The following is a 20,787-nucleotide window of genomic DNA, read 5'->3' as shown; positions in this document are numbered from 1 at the left end:
GCTGTGGCCCTTCATACATTCACACACACACACACACACACACACACACACACACACATATGGTTTTTCAGATTAAAATCTTACAGTCACATATCGAACATACAACGTAAAAACAAGATTCCAAGGAATCCCTTGGTCTTCCCCCTCCTCCCCTTTGTGGGTCCTATTAATCATTTCCTCCTCCCAGGTGGTGCTGTGGGTTAAACCACAGAGCCTAGGGCTTGCTGATCAGAAGGTCGGCGGTTCGAATCCCCGTGACGGGGTGAGCTCCCGTTGCTCGGTCCCAGCTCCTGCCCACCTAGCAGTTCGAAAGCATGTCAAAGTGCAAGTAGATAAATAGGTACTGCTCCAGCGGAAAGGTAAACGGCGTTTCCGTGCGCTGCTCTGGTTTGCCAGAAGCGGCTTTGTCATGCTGGCCACATGACCTGGAAGCTATACGTCGGCTCCCTCGGCCAATAATGCGAGATGAGCGCGCAACCCCAGAGTTGTCTGCGACTGGACCTAATGGTCAGGGGTCCCTTTACCTTTACCTGCATCTTTTGTGATAATCCAAATCTTTTACACTTCCATCTTGTCCAAAATTCACCATTAAGCTACAAGTGATATTCCAATCCTATTAACGATTTTAACTGTTTACAATGGGTTTTTTTAAAGATAAATTTCCCCCATTCCTTATTTTAAAATTTCATCTTCCTCATTTCTGATTCTTCCCGTCATTTCAACAGAATCCATCAATTTAACCTGCCATTCTTCTTTGGTAGTGAATGTGTGTCTTCTTTTCATCTCTGGGCCAAGAGCATCTGTGCAGCTCTGGTCGCAGGTGTGGCCTTTCGGACCTCCCACGGTTGGCCCTTGGACCTTTTTCTAGACTGCACCTCTCACCAGCTCTGCTCCAAAACCTCCTTCAGTGCTTTTGCCCGGTGAGGATGTGTCTCTGGATTGCAGTATGGCCGCCAGGTTGCGTAGATGCAAGGTTCAGTGTGTGTGTGTGTGTGTGTGTGTGTGTGTGTGTGTGTGTGTGTGTGTTACAGAACCCCCTGGCCTTTGTGCAGTTGAAATGTAGTCCACTTCACAAAGATAAGAGTTGCATCAATTGCTTTTCCCTCTGGTGCTGCACACGACTGAAATGCAGCCCCCGGAATGTTATCCGCAAGGAAATGTGGCAGAGAATCTTCTCTGCAGGCCAAAGGTCCCAGCTTTGGTCTCCAGGTAAGTCCAGGAAAGACTTACCTGGAGCTAAAAAAGCCAATGCAATTGTGGGCTGCATCAATAGGAGTATAGCATCTAGATCAAGGGAGGTAATAGGACCACTGTATTCTGCTCTGGTCAGACCTCACCTGGAGTACTGTGTCCAGTTCTGGGCAGCACAGTTCAAGAAGGATACTCACAAGCTGGAATGTGTCCAGAGGAGGGCAACCAAAATGGTCAAAGGCCTGGAAACGATGCCTTATGAGGAACGGCTTAGGGAGCTGGGTATGTTTAGCCTGGAGAAGAGAAGGTTAAGGGGTGAAATGATAGCCATGTTCAAATATATGAAATGATGTCATATGGAGGAGGGAGAAAGGTTGTTTTCTGCTGCTCCAGAGAAGCAGACACGGAGCAATGGATTCAAGCTTCAAGAGAGAAGATTCCACCTAAACATTAGGAAGAACTTCCTGACAGTAAGAGCTGTTCGGCAGTGGAATTTGCTACCAAGGAGTGTGGTGGAGTCTCCTTCTCTGGAGGTCTTTAAGCAGAGGCTTGACAGGCATATGTCAAGAATGCTTTGATGGTGTTTCCTGCTTGGCAGGGGGTTGGACTGGATGGCCCTTGTGGTCTCTTCCAACTCTACGATTCTATGATTCTATGACCTTGGAGATCTACTGCCTGTCGCTGCAGATAATTCTGAGCTAGATGAACCAGTGGACTTGTGCAAATTAATATAATAATAATTTTATTTGTATCCCGCCCTCCCTGGCCAGGGCCGGGCTCAGGGCAGCTAACACCAAATATAAATTACAATAAAACGTAATAGGAAAAACAAAAACAAAACAAAAACAGCACAGTTAATTAAAATACGGCTTAAAATGCAGCCTCATTTTAGTAGTAGCCCATAAATCAAGACCATAAAGGGAGGAAACATCAGATAGTCACCCAGTGTGTCCGGGGCCGAGGCAGGGCGGCCGTCCATCAACAGATAAATCTGGGTGTCATCAGCATATTGATGACAACCCAGCCCCAAACTCCGGACAATCTGGGCAAGGGGGCGCATAAAGATATTGAAAAGCATCGGGGAAAGGATTGTGCCCTGTGGCACTCCACACACCAAGGAGTGCCGGGATGACAACTCCTTCCCTAGCGCCACCCTCTGTCCCCGACATGAGATAAAGGAGCGCAGCCATTGCCGGGCTGTGCCCTGAATCCCCATGTCAGATAAGGCCGATGAAAAGACGAGCCCTTGCTTAACTTCCTTCTTTCTCCAGCCTAATATGTTCCTGTTCCCCAAGAGTGTTTCTTGGCTATATAAATAGAGAAGTCTATCCATCTCAAAGGGGGGGGGCTCCATGTTCTGAGATGCTGACTTCACCCCTGGAAGGTGGAAGCCTCCTGAGGGAGAAGGAGATGAATGATTGAACCAAGCAGGACTGCAGTGGGCGGGCTGATTAAGATGGGAAATCCTGGGGAAGATGGATGGGCTGCTCTGGAAAGGCCGACTTTCCCATTTAGTACAAGTGACCCCCAGTGACTCTCGGTGTAATTATGAAGAGAGAGAGAGAGAGAGAGAGAGAGAGAGAGAGAGAGAGAGAGAGAGAGAGAGAGAGAGAGAGAGAGAGGGATGTTGCACAGAGCGATTGAGAAATGTGGTGTGCCCAGAACAGTCAGCAAGGAAACAGGAAGAAGATTGAACTTCTGGAGAAGGCTATCAACAGCTAATAAACTTGGTGGGTATGGCTTCCCTCCCCTGTCAGAAGCAGTATACTTCTGGTCGTGTTGCGTGGATGCCTGATGATCGTCTTCCAACTACTCTATTCCGAACTTAAAAATGGAAATGCTGGTGGTCAACAAAAGAGGTTTAAAGGCTGTCTCAAGGCAATTCTTCAAAAAATGTAGTATGAACACCAACAATTGGGAAACACTGGCCTGCGAGTGCTCCAGTTGGAGAACAGCCTTTACCAAAGGTGCCATGGGCTTTGAAGACACTCGAACTCAGGACACAAGGGAGAAACATACTAAGAGGAAGGCACGCTTGGCAAATCCACACCGTGATCAAATCCCTCCTGGAAACAAACGTCCCCACTGTGGAAGGACGTGTGGATCCAGAAATGGCCTCCGCAGTCACTTACGGACTCATTGTTAAAACCGTGTTTATGGAAGACTACTCGGCTAGAAGTGATCGCCAAAGAAGAAGAAGACTTTTGGATGCTAGTTGCTGGAAATTGCTTGTGATCAGGTTCTGTTTCCAGGGTTCCCACTGGGGCATCCGTGAGAACAGGATGCTGTACGAGATGGGCAACTTGTGGGAATGTTGTGGCTAGTAGGAGAGGATATATGGATATGAATATTATCCTTCCTCACTCATGCTAGTGAGCCAAGTAGCAGAGCACATTCCCCTTATACAGCAGGAAGCTAGTTTGCAGATTCGTTTGAATCTCTTTCGCTAAACAATCCAGATTGGATTATTCCTGTTAAGTCCCCCTATTGATCCCTCTCAAAAGAATAAAGACACAACAGTCTTTCTTTAAAAGCAACAAGAAGTTTGCTTACATTCAGTTCACAGCATGATCCCCGAAGGCAGGCTTTGGGCTTGTAGTTACAGCTATAGAGATAGCTGTGGATTCATTCCATATGGGGATTTGTCCCATGTGCTGCTGGCTGAGAGCCAGCAGTGCAGTCCAAGAGAAGAAAATGGAAGAAGCGTCAAAAAGAGAAAGATGGCTGCATGACTGGACCTCTTGTGGGGTCCCCTGGGGTCACGCCCACCTACCTGGTCACATGCAGGGGGAGGATGCTGCAGACCAGGTGTAACAGGAAGCTATACTGGCCAGAGTAACATCCCCCTGTCTGTGTCCACTCTAGGGAAACAAGGAATGTTGGATTTAGACTGCTCCAATGGATTACATCCCACACGACAGGCCTGATCCAGCAGGAGACTTCTTCTGTTGCATCCTGATTTGATCCTCAGTTCTACTCTCAGAAGCGTCTTGCTGGATGGGGCAGAGCTAGGAGGCTAGTTTCCTGGCAGCTCAGTCCCTGCCCAAGTTGAACATTAATCCCTGTTGTGTTCAAAACAGCCTGCCTACCTAATGAGAACCTCGACTCCTCAGGAAGTGTGCCTTTTGCACTAGCATTTCCATAATGAAAAAAGAAAGTTTTGACTTTAACTGCAGGAAAGCCATGGTGGAAACAGCCTTTAACTCTTATTGTGTTTTTAATCTTCTGTTGGGAGTCTGGCAGAGTGGCTGGGGCAACCCAGTCAGATGGGCGGCATATAAACAACAACAACAGGTATCTGAAGAAGTGTGCATGCACACAAAAGCTCATACCAAGAACAAACTTAGGTAAAGGTAAAGGGACCCCTGACCATTAGGTCCAGTCGTGACCGACTCTGGGGTTGCGGCGCTCATCTCGCGTTATTGGCCGAGGGAACTGGCGTACAGCTTCCAGGTCATGTGGCCAGCATGACATCGCTTCTGGCGAACCAGAGCAGCTCATGGAAACGGCGTTTACCTTCCTGCTGGAGCGGTACCTATTTATCTACTTGCACCTTGACGTGCTTTCGAACTGCTAGGTTGGCAGGAGCTGGGACCGAGCAATGGGAGCTCACTCTGTTGCGGGGATTCGAACCGTCGACCTTCTGATCGGCAAGCCCTAGGCTCTGTGGTTTAACCCACAGTGCCACCCGTGTCCCCTAAGAACAAACTTAGTTGGTCTCTACGGTGCTACTGGATTTTTTAAAATTTTTAAAAATATATTTCTACTGCGTCAGACCAACACGGCTCCCTACCTGAATCTAAAACAACAACTTTCTAGATCTGGTTAGCATTTAGGCCTGCCTTGCCCAACCTAGTACATACCATGATTAGCGTTCCTCCAAGGGGAGGGCAGGAAGCCTTAACAGTAGGTGGTAACTCTTTATCGTGACCTGGGATTAGAAGCGTGGGTGTTAATCTCCCCTCTCTTTTTCACATGCTTTTTGCTCCCTTATGGAAGAAAGGGTTGGTGCTTCCAGCACAGCAAGGGTTAAAGGTGCTGTTGCAAAACAAAGGCCAAATGAGGCAAACCCCATAGGAAATTTCTTTGGAAAAGTTGGCATTTGCCTTGCAAAAAAAAGAAAAAGGATAGCCGTATTTGAGCAACGGAATATAACATTGTTAACCATGACTGATAGATGTTGGAGGACTAAATAACCTTTCGCAACATGATTTCAACAGCACTGACCTTTTCTCCTTTCTGCCCCGAAATTCCCTTGGGCCCGTCTGTGCCGGACTCTCCGCGCTCACCCTAGGCAAATCCCAAAGACCACTGTGACCATTATGGAATAAACCCATGCAAGCAAACAGATAAACAGGGATGAGCAAGTGGGGCAGGACAACACGGAAAGTTCCGTTTTAGAAAGGGTGCATTGGAATCCTTAAAAGTTGTTCCTTCTATGGAAAAACACATTCAGAAGTGGGTTATGTGAAGAAGAGAAGTAACTGGGGGGGGGTGCTTAACCCTTGCCCGTCCACTGCTTTTCTTCTGTGGCTCCCTGCTTCAAAATGACTTTTCCCTGCAAAATGACTTGTTTCCCTTCACAAACATGCACCTGGAATTCTGCTAAGTCATGGGTTGGCAAACTAAGGCCCGGGGGCTGGATCTGGCCCAATTGCCTTCTGGATACAGCCCGCGGACGGTCCAGGAATCGCCAAGTGGATTGGCGTGGGGATTCTGATCATTTGGGCTGCACCATTTCCTCCCCTCCCTCTCACACACCACGCCGCCTCCGCCTCCCTCCCTCCTCCTGGCTTCTCCTTGCCCTGCCTAAAGGAGGAAGGGGGTGGGCTTTGTTGAGCCATGGTTGGCTGAGCACCATTTTAAGCAGCCTTTACGTATGGGGCCCTGAAAGCGAAATTATGGCTATGGCTCAAACTATGTTTCAGACCGATGGGTTTGGCCCCCCTGATTCTGAGGAATAATTTTAAATCTCCATGGGAAAGGGAAGTGGTAGAGGAAGTGCAAAAGTGCGGTCTGTCCTCCCTTTATATTGAGTCCATGACATCGCTAAAGCGATGATCGCTCAGAGATTAGGGGATATCGCCAGACAGGAGGACATAGCCCGCGTGAAATCTGGGATGTTTTTAGGGGAGCAGGTGTATCGGTCTGCACCAGCCCGTTACCTGGCGGATATCCACTACGTGGAATACCGCAGACTAATTACTGCGGCTAGACTGAATGTCCTTGATTCGGCGGTTTTGAGGGGAAGATTTGGAGGAGTCCCATACGGTCAGAGAATGTGCCATTGTGCCTTGGGTGAGGTAGAATCCACAGAACACATTCTACTGAGTTGTCCCTTTTATAATGATTTAAGGCAATATCTTATAGACCTGTATTTATCTCAGTTTAGTTCCCGACCAAGAGAACGGCAGGCAGCATATTTGCTAAACAAGCCCACTGGGAAAATAACCTTCTCAGTGGCTAAATTCCTCTTCCTGGCGCTCAAGTGTCGGAAACGTATAATTGAATGCCTTGATGTGGGTTATCTGTAGGAGGTTTAGTAGCGCGGTCATACCCCATTTATGTATCCCTCTGATGCCTTCAGTTTTATATTTTTATATTTTTATGTATCCCTCTGATGCCTTCAGTTTTATATGTTTATCTTTGTATTGAGAAATGTTTTTTTGTTTCTGACTATCGGTCGAATAAAGTATATTGAAATTGAAATTTTCCCTGCAAAATGACTTGTTTCCCTTCACAAACATGCACCTGGAATTCTGCTAAGTCATGGGTTGGCAAACTAAGGCCCGGGGGCTGGATCTGGCCCAATTGCCTTCTGGATACAGCCCGCGGACGGTCCAGGAATCGCCAAGTGGATTGGCGTGGGGATTCTGATCATTTGGGCTGCACCATTTCCTCCCCTCCCTCTCACACACCACGCCGCCTCCGCCTCCCTCCCTCCTCCTGGCTTCTCCTTGCCCTGCCTAAAGGAGGAAGGGGGTGGGCTTTGTTGAGCCATGGTTGGCTGAGCACCATTTTAAGCAGCCTTTACGTATGGGGCCCTGAAAGCGAAATTATGGCTATGGCTCAAACTATGTTTCAGACCGATGGGTTTGGCCCCCCTGATTCTGAGGAATAATTTTAAATCTCCATGGGAAAGGGAAGTGGTAGAGGAAGTGCAAAAGTGCGGTCTGTCCTCCCTTTATATTGAGTCCATGACATCGCTAAAGTGATGATCGCTCAGAGATTAGGGGATATCGCCAGACAGGAGGACATAGCCCGCGTGAAATCTGGGATGTTTTTAGGGGAGCAGGTGTATCGGTCTGCACCAGCCCGTTACCTGGCGGATATCCACTACGTGGAATACCGCAGACTAATTACTGCGGCTAGACTGAATGTCCTTGATTCGGCGGTTTTGAGGGGAAGATTTGGAGGAGTCCCATACGGTCAGAGAATGTGCCATTGTGCCTTGGGTGAGGTAGAATCCACAGAACACATTCTACTGAGTTGTCCCTTTTATAATGATTTAAGGCAATATCTTATAGACCTGTATTTATCTCAGTTTAGTTCCCGACCAAGAGAACGGCAGGCAGCATATTTGCTAAACAAGCCCACTGGGAAAATAACCTTCTCAGTGGCTAAATTCCTCTTCCTGGCGCTCAAGTGTCGGAAACGTATAATTGAATGCCTTGATGTGGGTTATCTGTAGGAGGTTTAGTAGCGCGGTCATACCCCATTTATGTATCCCTCTGATGCCTTCAGTTTTATATTTTTATATTTTTATGTATCCCTCTGATGCCTTCAGTTTTATATGTTTATCTTTGTATTGAGAAATGTTTTTTTGTTTCTGACTATCGGTCGAATAAAGTATATTGAAATTGAAATTTTCCCTGCAAAATGACTTGTTTCCCTTCACAAACATGCACCTGGAATTCTGCTAAGTCATGGGTTGGCAAACTAAGGCCCGGGGGCTGGATCTGGCCCAATTGCCTTCTGGATACAGCCCGCGGACGGTCCAGGAATCGCCAAGTGGATTGGCGTGGGGATTCTGATCATTTGGGCTGCACCATTTCCTCCCCTCCCTCTCACACACCACGCCGCCTCCGCCTCCCTCCCTCCTCCTGGCTTCTCCTTGCCCTGCCTAAAGGAGGAAGGGGGTGGGCTTTGTTGAGCCATGGTTGGCTGAGCACCATTTTAAGCAGCCTTTACGTATGGGGCCCTGAAAGCGAAATTATGGCTATGGCTCAAACTATGTTTCAGACCGATGGGTTTGGCCCCCCTGATTCTGAGGAATAATTTTAAATCTCCATGGGAAAGGGAAGTGGTAGAGGAAGTGCAAAAGTGCGGTCTGTCCTCCCTTTATATTGAGTCCATGACATCGCTAAAGCGATGATCGCTCAGAGATTAGGGGATATCGCCAGACAGGAGGACATAGCCCGCGTGAAATCTGGGATGTTTTTAGGGGAGCAGGTGTATCGGTCTGCACCAGCCCGTTACCTGGCGGATATCCACTACGTGGAATACCGCAGACTAATTACTGCGGCTAGACTGAATGTCCTTGATTCGGCGGTTTTGAGGGGAAGATTTGGAGGAGTCCCATACGGTCAGAGAATGTGCCATTGTGCCTTGGGTGAGGTAGAATCCACAGAACACATTCTACTGAGTTGTCCCTTTTATAATGATTTAAGGCAATATCTTATAGACCTGTATTTATCTCAGTTTAGTTCCCGACCAAGAGAACGGCAGGCAGCATATTTGCTAAACAAGCCCACTGGGAAAATAACCTTCTCAGTGGCTAAATTCCTCTTCCTGGCGCTCAAGTGTCGGAAACGTATAATTGAATGCCTTGATGTGGGTTATCTGTAGGAGGTTGGGCTGCACCATCCCCCCCCCCACACCACGCTGCCTCCGCCTCCCTCCTTCCTCCTGGCTTCTCCTTGCCCTGCCTAAAGGAGGAAGGGGGTGGGCTTTGTTGAGCCATGGTTGGCTGAGCACCATTTTAAGCAGCCCCTCTCCGGAGCCAACCCTTTCGCACCGCTCACCGTCCCTCCACCAGCCCCTGCCACTCGCAAGGCACAGGTAAGCAGCCACTGGGGCTCGTCCGGTGCTGTGGAGATGGGAGGGGAGAGTCCCCCCAAAAAATATAGTCCGGCCCCCACAAGGTCTGAGGGACAGTGGACCAGCCCCCTGCGGAAAGAGTTTGCTGATCCCAGTGCTAAGTGAATGGGCGCAGTAGTAGTGGAAAAGAAACTGGTTGGGGAAGGGTTAAGCAAGCATGCCTCCCCCAAGACATTTCTCTGCTTCTAAATGCCCTTTCCCAAAACTGTTTCTCCCTAAGAGAACCAGCAGTCAACAGGCATAGCCCACCAAGTAGCAGACAATTTTATTTTAATTTTTTTAAAAGCTTTGCACCTCACCTTGGGTCCCAGAAGCCCATCTGCACCGGAGGTCCCTGGACTCCCAATGCCGCCAATTTCCCCCTGTGCATGGAACGAGACACAGGGGGATTAGCCAGTCCTTTTAGCACACCGGTACAAGTGGTGTTTTTTTGGGGGGGGGCTCTGTGTCTTCTAAATGCTTTGGCTCTTAATTACATCATAAAATAGTTCTCCAACTTTTGAGGTCTCCAGGACTCTTCATCAGGCTAGACTGTAAACAGAGCAAATTGGGCTGTGGGGATGCTGGCTGATAGTGAAGCCATGCGATGAGGTCTGTAATATTTAAGAGAACTTAATAAATAAATAAAATACTCCCCCCCTCCAAAGCCACACATATTTGGATATCTATTGGGGCACGTGGACTGCTTATATTACTGTATGTCAGGCATCCCCAAACTTCGGCCCTCCAGATGTTTTGGACTACAATTCCCATCTTCCCCGACCACTGGTCCTGTTAGCTAGGGATCATGGGAGTTGTAGGCCAAAACATCTGGAGGGCCGCAGTTTGGGGATGCCTGCTGTATATGTTTAAATTAGGATTGATGGTTTATTCTTGTGATCTGATGCTCTTTCTTTCATTTTGGTTGTATTTTCAAAGAAGATGGACTGTGGGAGGAAGATGCAGATATTCAAGGCCTGTTAAGTATAATTGGTTTAATTGACACAGAAATGAAGCATGACTAAAGGTATATTGCTAAAAGTTCAACATGTGGATTTTCCATGGAGCTATAGTAAAGCCAAGCAGAGCACTCTGAGCTCTTGCTGAGCTGATACTCAACTAACTGGTTCTTGTTCTCTGGTAGCTAACATGGGAGTGTTGTAACCTTATATCATGCGATGAAGGTATTAGGCTGCAAATCTCCATGTTGAGGGGAGCTGCTTTTGTGTCCGTGAAGTTGGGACATGCAAAAGACTCTCTCTAAGACAGATAAAACAACTTAGACTAAAATTGATGCTGTGGGAAGAGACAGACCTCTGCTTCTAGGTCTGTTGGATTTTCTCTCTCTTCATATTTTGTAACATGCTGAGCCTGGACAGCACAATACATTGGATGGGTATTCTGGATCATTTGATGTTTCTGTTGTATTTTATAGAGTTCTGCTAGTAAAATTTGAATAAAATCTTTATGGGTCTGGACAAGGCTTCCTTTCCAAAAGGAGTCAGTTTTCATGTCAAACTGCACAATATTAATATCTGCAACAGGGGCAACCCAAGACATTTCCCTGCCTGAGGAGCAAATGAGACCCTCTCCCTACCAAGCCAAGTTATTTAGGTATCTGAGGCAGACAGAATCCCACTGCTTCCCACTCCTTGACAGTAAAAACCCAACAACTTCAAATTAAACAACTAACAATGTGCCGCCTTTTCGTGACACACAAAATCTGCTGCCTGAGGCAGCCGCTGCACTCTGCCTAAAGACAGGGGCGGCCTTTTAGGCATTAAGATAGGGCCACATTAGGTTCTTTGCAGGCTTCAGGTGAAACCCAGGCCTGCTGGGAAGAAGAACATACAATGGTGGACCACCCATTTGTGTGTGTGTGTGTGTGTGTGTGTGTGTGTGTTTACCTTGATTCCATCTGCTCCTGGAGGTCCTGTCCTTCCTGGCAACCCACGTAAACCCTGAGGACAAATTGTGACCAGGCAATGAAGACGTACAATGAGAGCAGACCCTCACCGTGAGGGATCTCAATCCAGTTGTTATCTTTCCGTTTAACCTACCTCGCAGGATTGTTGTGAGCGTAAAATGGCAGTGAGGGGGGGGGGAAACCAATTATGTCTGCCCTCCCTCCCGTGCACAAATAGAAGTCTAAAATTTTATGGCATGGCTGATATTTTGTGATTATTTTGTTTACTACTTAATAGACGTTTCGATGTGCATTTTACTGTTTTCTTGAGCTTATTGTGCCCTGCCCTGGGGTCCTAGGGCGAATGACAGGTAGGAAACGCACCTACCGCACAGAGAAATGATGAAATAAAACAGTCAAGGGCATGTTGTGAAGATGGAGAAGAGGAATAAAGAACAGGAGTTGATTATGAGGAAAAGAAAGTGAGAAGTCAGCCCCCCCCCCCGGTTGCAAGCAGGGCATGATGATAAGCGCTGCAAAACTCCCGTTTTTTCCTAGAGGTGTCCACACTGTACCTTCGAACCTTTCCGTCCAATGTCACCAGTTAGACCAGGATCGCCTTCTCCCCCCTGCATGGAGAGAATAAATATAGGCTGTAGTAGTAGTAGTAATAATAATAATAATAATAATAATAATAATAATAATAATTTATTATTTATACCCCGCCCATCTGGCTGGGTCTCCCCAGCCACTCTGGGCGGCTTCCAACAGAAAAACAAAATAAAACAATCCATTAAACATTAAAAGCCTCCCCAAACAGGGCTGCCTTCAGATGTCTTCTAAAAATCTGGTAGCTGTTTTCCTTTTTGACATCTGATGGGAGGGCGTTCCACAGGGCGGGCGCCACCACCGAGAAGGCCCTCTGCCTAGTTCCCTGCAACTTGGCTTCTCGCAACAAGGGAACCGCCAGAAGGCCCTCAGCACTGGACCTCAGTGTCCGGGCAGAACGATGGAGGTGGAGACGCTCCTTCAGGTATACTGGACCGAGGCTGTTTAGGGCTTTAAAGGGCAGCACCAACACTTTGAATTGTGCTTGGAAACGTACTGGGAGCCAATGTAGATCTTTCAAGAGTGGTGTTATGTGGTCTCGGCGGCTGCTCCCAGTCCCCAGTCTAGCTGCCGCATTCTGGATTAGTTGTAGTTTCCAGGTCACCTTCAAAGGTAGCCCCACGTAGAGCGCATTGCAGTAGTCCAAGCTGCAGTAGTCTAAACTACAAAGGCAGCGCCGGGCCAACTCTCAAAATGCAGAGCTCCTAATGGGTTTACGCTCAGCTTCAGAAACAGCTACTGTCACCTGCAAAAGCACCAACTCCTTCATTCAGGCTTGCGTACAGTAATGACTTTCTCTTAATGCCAAAATGCCAGGAAGGGCCACAACACAAACCCTTCCCTGCATTCAGTGACTGTAGATCTGCATCGCCTAGATAGGTGCATGGCACGCAGACATGTATCCGCCGGCCAATTTCTTGCTCACAGAATGACCTGGAGGTTTGCTGCGAGTAATAGCCAGGAGACAGTGAGGCAAATTGCCTCTCCCAGGGTGGGGGGGAGGGAGTGGGGGAGACCTTGCCATTTCTCATTTGCACGGGCCAGTCGACACAAATATTTTTATTTCTTTATAATCCCTTTAACAAAAATATATATACCGCTTGATAAAGCTGCCAAGCGGTTTACAAAACAACAACAGCAAGGCATTAAAACGATCAATAAAAGACTGTGAAAAGCAGGCCTTCGTTCAAAAGACAATTAAAAGCTTCAGCTGGCTAAAAAGACCCATGCTTTGATCTCAGCTTTGGGATAGGCTAGCCGAAACAAAAATGTTTTAAGCAAGCGCCATAAAAAACACAAGCAGGGAGTTCCAAAATGGAGTTGCTGTCCCACTAAAAGACTGGCTTCTTACAAGTGTGGAATCTCGTCTTGTCTGGCACCCATAAGAGTGCCGGTTCTGCAGATTGAAGCCATGGGGTAAGGTGATCTTGAAATACACACATTTCAAGCTCTCCATTATCCAGTCGCATAGGGACGCGGGTGGCGCTGTGGTCTAAACCACTGAGCCTCTTGGGCTTGCCGATCGGAAGGTTGGCGGTTCGAATCCCCGCAACTGAGTGAGCTCCCGTTGCTCTGCCCCAGCTCCTGCCAATCTAGCAGGTCAAAAGCATACCAGTGCAAGTAGATAAATAGGTACTGTTGTGGTAGGAAGGTAAATGGCATTTCCGTGCGCTCTGATTTCTGTCACGGTGTTCCGTTGCGCCAGAAGCCGTTTAGTCCTGCTAGCCACATGACCCGGAAAGCTGTCTCTGGACAAACGCCGGCTCCCTCAGCCTGAAAGCAACCCCATAGTCGCCTTTGACTGGACTTCACTGTCCAGGGGTCCTTTACCCCTTACCTTTCACCTATCCGGTCGCATGGACAGCAGAAGATGTTAGGAAGGAAGGGAAAATTCATGCTAAAAATGCTCACCGGTTCCCCTTTCTGGCCCTGCAGGCCTCTGTCTCCTTTTGCCCCTTTCATACCATTCTTCCCATCGAGCCCAGCGGTTCCCTGAAATGAAAAAATACCCAGTTCCTTCCTGCTGTGTGCCTGGGCGGGGGCGGAGGGGGGGGCAATTTATGAATGGCTCTAGATAGATGAGAGTTTCTCAGCATTCCATCCCAGACTCCCAACATTCTAAAAGTGAGCAGGTGGCACAGCTCAGGATGGGAACAGGGATGACATAAGTTTTATTTACCCATATATACAACCCGAGCCTGCAGTGGAGGGGCTCACAACTTCAACACCCCCAAAAAGTCTTGTTTCTCCCATTTTTTCTTGGAAACAGAAATCAAACCGGGGCTCTGACCCTCTCTCCAGCTTGCTGCTTTTACCAGAGTGCAACTTTTATCCTCCAAGTCACATGCTGGCCAACTCTCAACTCTGGCTTTTGTTCTCGGTTCCTCAGAGCTGCAGGGGGTGGTCTGCCCATTTGCCACCTGGCTTTCTTAATGGGCTGTTACCTTTCCTTTGTTTTCTTAATGGCTCGTCTCCCAGGCAATTTACCTTATTAGGAAAGTGGCCTGGCTAATATTTTAACATTTGCCTTGGTTAAATCCTAACCCCCTACTGGAACCAGGAATTTAAGGGAGCCTGGGGCCCGCAAGCTCATAACGATATGTATGAAATTCCCAGTTGCAAAGTGCTCCCTCCCTCCCTCTCTTTCTCTCTCTCATACACATACAAAATCAGGAGAGCTACAGGAAATAATAGATAAGGGGGTGGGGGAGAAACGTAGTGCTGAAATTTGATGGGGCAATGGAGTGGTTAGCGACAGATGTCTCTTCGATAGCTCATTTCCCTTCTTTGGTATTAAAAATTCTATTACATCTGGCCTTGTATCTGCTAGAGTGGTAATGACTGAAAAGGGTTTCGCAGAGAATGAAAGAGGCTTCCTGTGCGCGAGTCGGCTCCCCGAGATGGATTGCCCTGTGAATCAACAACACTTAATGGCTCACATCAATTTTCAGCCATTTGTTGGATGAGAAATATATATTCAGTGTGTTCTGTTTTTTTAATATTATTATTATATTTTATTTTAAAAAAGCAGGACCATGTAATATCTTTTTTAAAAAAATTCTAAAACTGCATCAAAGGAAAGGAGAGCTCCAGTGAGTCATCCTCGGCAATTTGAGGCAAAGCTGACAAAAGTCCCTTGTAGTAACTGCAGCACACCTTGGAACAGACAAGCAAAGTCTGTTTCACACTGCAGCTGCTCTCTTGCCATGATGAACTTAGACTATTTTTTTTAAAAAATAATAAAGCCATGTAACCAAGGAAGATTAAAACCAATAAGCTCAATAGCAAGACTGACTAGCAGGATCCAAAACCAGGGGGAGGCAAAGTTCCAAGATGATTAGAGTAAATTTGTGGACTATATGGAAAAGAACTGTAGAAGTTTAAAGACACTTGCAGGACTGAAATAAATCCTACGAAATGACTTTAAATAGGAATAAGGAACTGTGAGATAAGAGTTGGAAAGAAAACCAAATGAGGGGAGGGAGGGAAGTCAAGCTCGGCAGAGCATTGGGAATGAGAGATATGGGAATAATTGTTAAAAAGAGAAAATTATGTGTGTTGTATTTGTTTTTGAATGTTATGTTTTATGTAATGTGTTTAATGTGTTTATTTGGAAAACTTAATAAATTGTTTTAAAAAATAAAAATAAAAAAATAAAACCAATAAGCTCCATCTACAAAGCTTCTCTGAAACAGCAGAGTTTCGCAAGGCACCTTTGGCTATTATGGGGGGAACTGGGTACCTGGTCTGTGCACGAAACTCTCACCTGCGCAAGTGCTCCAAGTGCCTCTTCAGTCAGGCAGATGCCAACTGAGTTGTGTTTACAGCAGGGAAGGCTGGTTCATTAGGAAATGCCCCACCAGCTCCAGTCTGCCCTCAGCCAGCCCCTGCTGGGCTGCCCACTACCTGTCATTGGCTCCGGCGCCACCTTCTGGCGGTCTCCCTACCTGCCGCCCTACCACTCCCAAGCTGCACAAGTCACCACTGATGAAGACAGCAGCGTAGGGAAGCGATGGAAAGGAGAGCATAGGAAAAGACGTTTTGATGTAGCAGGAGAGGAACCGGAGAGACACCCCCATGCCAGGGAACAGCTGCTACCATCGATTCTCCGACATTTACGTTGCAAATCTTCCAAGGGCAAATAAAAGCACGGTATTAAAAGCTTCTATAACAGCCATTAAAAAACAGGAATTATTGATCAAGTGCTTGAAGTAGAAAATGCTAAGTGATAAATGAAGCAGGAACAGGCAGTGAACTATTGCAGCGCGGGGGGGGGGGGAGAATGGGTTAGTATTGAGCTTGTTTCCCCCCCCCACACACACACTATGCTAAAGAGGAGCTTCCCCACCCAGATGATTTGGACTATGACTCCCATTTGTCCCCAGGCAGCTCAGCCACATGGCTTCCTGCAAATATGCATTTTCCAGCATTGTTGGGGAAAGAGTGTCAGACACACCTCATTGCCACAAACATGTTTGCCAAGTGGTCTCGGACTAACTACTGATCCTTATCCCTCTTGCAGGTTCATTAAGAGAAGCATGCAACAAGCTTTTGTCCACTGGAAAGCTGTGCAAAATATTAATAGTTACAGATAGGTACAGGGCCGTCTCAAGCAGGTCGGGAGCCCTGGCGCTGATGGTGCGGAGATCGCTCCGATGCCCCCGCCCTCGCAGTGCGGAGCGCCCCCCCACCAGCCCGACGCCCTGCTACCGGGGCTACACCTAGAGCCGGGCCTGGATAGGTAGCCGTCTTGGTCTGCCGTAGTCGAAACAAAATTTAAAAAATTCATTCCAGTAGCACCTTAGAGACCAGCTAAGGCTTTTGAATTATGGTGCTGGAGGAGACTCTTGAGAGTCCCATGGACTGCAAGAAGATCAAACCTATCCATTCTGAAGGAAATCAGCCCTGAGTGCTCACTGGAAGGACAGATCCTGAAGCCGAGACTCCAATACTTTGGCACCTCATGAGAAGAGAAAACTTCCTGGAAAAGACCATGATGCAGGGAAAGATTGAGGGCACAAGGAGAAGGGGACGACAGAGGATGAGATGGTTGGACAGTGTTCTTGAAGCCACCAACATGAGTCTCACCAAACTGCAGGAGGCAGTGGAAGACAGGAGTGCCTGGCGTGCTCTGGTCCATGGGGTCACAAAGAGTCGGACACAACTAAACGACTAAAGAACGACAACAAGTTTGTCATTGGTATGAGCTTTTGTGTGCATGCACACTTCTTCAGATACACTGAAACAGAAGTCACCAGACCCTGAAAAAGCTATTTTTAGCCATCTCACCCCTTGCTTTTTCCTGTAAGACCAATTGCAGTCCTTAACAGTCGTCCACAGGTTTACCACTACCACACCTATGAGCCAATCACCCATTCCCACGACCCTTCTGAGTAATACCCCTCCCCACCCTCCAGGAGCGGTGCTAGGGCTTTTTGTGTCCTAGACAAAAACACCTTCTGGCGCCCCCCGGGCGCATGCGTCATGACGCACACCGCTGATGCCCCTGCGTCCACTCCATTGGCGGGAGAAGCGCGGGCCAAGGGGGGAGCTCGGCGCCCTCCCGGCTGTGGAGGGGACGCTTTGAGCTCCTCAGCAGCGGCGGCTGCAGCGACAGCAGCGCCCATAGCTGAAGGCTTCAGCTGCGGGCGCTGCCGCCGCTTGCTTGCTGCAGCCGCTGGGGAGCTCACAGCATCCCCTCCGTGGGCGGGAGGGCGCTGAGCTCTCATTTTGGCTCGCGCTTCTCCTGCCTGTGGAGGGGACGCTGGGGGCTCCTCGGCAAGCGAGTCAGCAGGCGGGCAGCGGTGGCGGCAGTGCCCATAGCTGAAGGCTTCGGTTGCGGGCGCTTGCCGCCACTACCGCCGCCGCTCGCTCACTGCGGCCGCCGCTGCTGGGGAGCTCTCAGCGTCCCCTCCATAGGCGGGAGGAGCGCGAGTGCTTGCCTTGGGAGGGCGGCGGTGGCGCAGGGGTTTTGCGGGGCAGGCTCGGCAGCACCCCCTCCATTTTCGTGCCCTAGGCAATGGCCTAGTCCGCCTAAATGGATGCACCGGCCCTGCCACCCTCTCACTATATATAAGGGTCTGGTGACTTCTGTTTCAATGTATCTGAAGAAGTGTGCATGCACACAAAAGCTCAGACCAATGACAAATTTAGTTGGTCTCTAAGGTGCTACGGGAAGGAATTTTTTAATTTTGTTTCAAAATAATAATAAACAAGGAAGTGACCAGAGCAACCCTTTGAAAATTTAGGTGCAGAAAATGCTGGCCATTGGGCTGCAGTCAAAGCAAACTGCATTTTCATGCCAGCTTTAACTAGTTTGCTTTTAACTAGTTTGTATTCATCACTTTGCATTTTACAATAGCGTTTTTAAACCTTCTCAGCCACTTTGAATCCCAACATGGGAGAAAGGCCGGATATGAACACGTAAAATGATTTACATATTAATAATAATAATAACTAGAGCATGTTCGACGAGTGCTGCGTGGTGCGTTTTGTTCTGTCTACAACCTCTTGGTCCCACTGCTGGAGACAGGACACTGGGTTTAGGCAGACCATTCATTCAATCCAGTCAAAGTGGAAAAAACCCACAGAGGGGCATTCTGACTTACAGCAAATCCTGGCAATCCAGGTTCGCCCAGCTCACCCTGCCAGGGAAGCAAAGACAAAAATCAACAATTGGAAATGGCACTGAGCATATTAGACAGTTGCTCACCTGAGGGATTTCGATGAAAGCTCCTAAACCATTCCTAAACTCTTTTGCTAATTAGACTGCAGGTAGAGTTTTCTAACTCCCAGGCAAGGAGCAATGGACTTATTTTTCGGTTTCTCTAATTTTTTTCTGTTTTCTAATCTTAAATTCGCCCCCCCCCCCATTTCAAAATCAATTTGCATTTTTTAAAAAGTCCTCATTAATATTCATCAGAATGTCAATGCAAATTTCTTCTAAAATGCACATTTTTGTATGCCCTTTCCCCATACACACCCATTTTTGCAAGCAATTCCCCCCGAATACTATACATTACTTTCACTGATATTTTTTACACACTTCCCCCGGATATGCATTCCTGCACACAACATTTGGCTGGAATATTGCGCTGCCAAAAATGTAGAAGCATGAATTTCAAAAGACAGCTGTGTTTCAGTTCATGTAGTCAGTGTTTCAGGAAGGGTCAATCAAGTAGGTTTGCAGATTGATCTGAATTCCTCTCCCATCCCTTCTTACAGGAGCAACCCGGACCGCTTATCTCTAGACTGGGCGACTATTTCAGGCCCTTCATAGCATAATCCTCATTTTAAAGGACACATTGGAACAGGAATTTGCTTCGGTGCTTTTTGTCGGCCAATCAAGCATGAATCCCAGGATTATTGGCGCTTGCCCCAGCCAATGGGGAAATGAGCTTTGCAGCTGGCCCACCCTCCCCAGGGTCGGGTCGTCCCCCCCCCCCAATGACTGAAAGCAAACAGGGCAGGAAAGGAGTCAGCTATTTATTAGGTTAGAGGTCTTCCCAGTTAGATGGACTTTTTATCAGATTGTTGGTGCATTAACTGTTAAAAGGTGATGGATAGAGGTGATCAGAAAATAAGAGCAGGGGTGGTACAGCCATTTGGGGAGCAGTTTTAATTTATATTAATCCGATTTATCGTAATTTGTGTTCCTATGTTCTGTAGGCAATTTAGTACCACGTTGAATCCTTAAAAAAAATTTAAAAAAGGATGGGAGGGATTAACAGGGGTCGGCAATGTTTTTTTGAGGCCGGTCCGGTCCACTCCCCGGCAGACCTCTCAATGGGCCAGAGCATGCGCCGGAAGTAGTGTGTGTGCATGCGCATAGGTGCTCCTCCGCTGCAGAAGTGCGCTGAAAATAGCGTGTACGCACGCCTACGGGCGCTCCTCCTGGTGAGGACCTCTTCCAACCCGGAAGTTGGTCCCCGCAGCGAGAAAAAACATGGCATCACGCGGGGGGCGGGGCGGGGAGGAATCCCCATGCCGATCTACAGAACGGCCGTAGGCTGGTTCCAGGAAGCTCATGGGCCAGAACCGGCCCATAGGCCTTAGGTTGCCGACCTCTGAATTAACAGATGGTTCTTCATCACACACATAATTATTTGGAAGCTGGGTTCTCTCTTGCACCGAAAGAGAACTTTAGCCTGTTCCTAGCTTTGACATTCGTTCCCTGTGTTGCTTTGGTCAAGCCATACAAGATACATATCTGGAGGAAACGTATGACGTGAGGCTCTTGGTTAGTTGGCATGGAGGTTAATTCACCCCAATCACAGGCTACATGTGTGAAAATGGGAACCATTCGGACTGACCTTCTGCCCCACTGGGCCTCTTGTGCCAAACAGGCCCATGATTCCTTTCGCCCCAGCTTCTCCTTTCACTCCCTGAAAGGAGAAAAAAAAACACTGAAGGAGCATGCGGAGAAAGATACGGTACATTGCAATACTCTTTCGCCCAAGCTGGCGTCCAAAGTTATTAATTTATAAAATTATTTTCCATAATTTTGATTTGGGTGTCCAAAGTTGCATGTTCAACGAGGATGAGGGAGGACTTTTTGTTGGGCGGTTAAGCAAACTGCGTGGAAATCAAGTGTTTATCTGGTTTTGGATTGGTTTTTTTGACCAAGCCAGAAATTGTTCAGCAAAAGGCCACGAGGTTGGTTATTAATGCTCCATGGAAATAATAATTTAATAATAATAATAATATTTTTTAAATTATATCACTGTGTTTCCATGTGCTGCTCTGGTTTGCCAGAAGCGGCTTTGTCATGCTGGCCACATGACCTGGAAGCTGTACGCCGGCTCCCTCGGCCAATAATGCGAGATGAGCGCGCAACCCCAGAGTCGGTCACGACTGGACCTAATGGTCAGGGGTCCCTTTACCTTTACCCTCATAATAACATAACAATAATTTATTATTTATACCCCGCCCATCTGGCTGGGTTCCCCCAGCTACTCTGGGTGGCTTCCAACAAAATATTAAAATACAATAGTCTGTCAAAC

The 20,787-nt window shown here is 47.7% G+C and overlaps 1 protein-coding gene across 1 annotated transcript in view; it reads right to left on the bottom strand.

Moving 5' to 3' along the window:
* LOC118091532 (uncharacterized) overlaps positions 1 to 20,787 on the bottom strand; it is a 183,929-nt gene that overhangs the window by 12,162 nt on the left and 150,980 nt on the right. The window contains exons 74-80 of the mRNA XM_088651913.1: positions 20,098 to 20,169; positions 18,394 to 18,429; positions 13,697 to 13,777; positions 11,752 to 11,805; positions 11,178 to 11,231; positions 9,591 to 9,653; positions 5,419 to 5,481 (exon numbers count right to left, since the gene is read on the bottom strand). Of these exons, the coding sequence (XP_088508039.1) occupies positions 5,419 to 5,481; positions 9,591 to 9,653; positions 11,178 to 11,231; positions 11,752 to 11,805; positions 13,697 to 13,777; positions 18,394 to 18,429; positions 20,098 to 20,169 (423 nt within the window). The remainder of the gene's footprint in view (positions 1 to 5,418; positions 5,482 to 9,590; positions 9,654 to 11,177; positions 11,232 to 11,751; positions 11,806 to 13,696; positions 13,778 to 18,393; positions 18,430 to 20,097; positions 20,170 to 20,787) is intronic.

This window comes from Zootoca vivipara, chromosome 9 (assembly GCF_965207765.1).
Source record: "Zootoca vivipara chromosome 9, rZooViv2.hap1.1, whole genome shotgun sequence".
Classification (NCBI taxonomy): domain Eukaryota; kingdom Metazoa; phylum Chordata; class Lepidosauria; order Squamata; family Lacertidae; genus Zootoca; species Zootoca vivipara.
The sequence above is the reverse complement of the archived record's forward strand: the minus strand, read 5'-3'. Positions and strand labels throughout refer to the sequence as shown.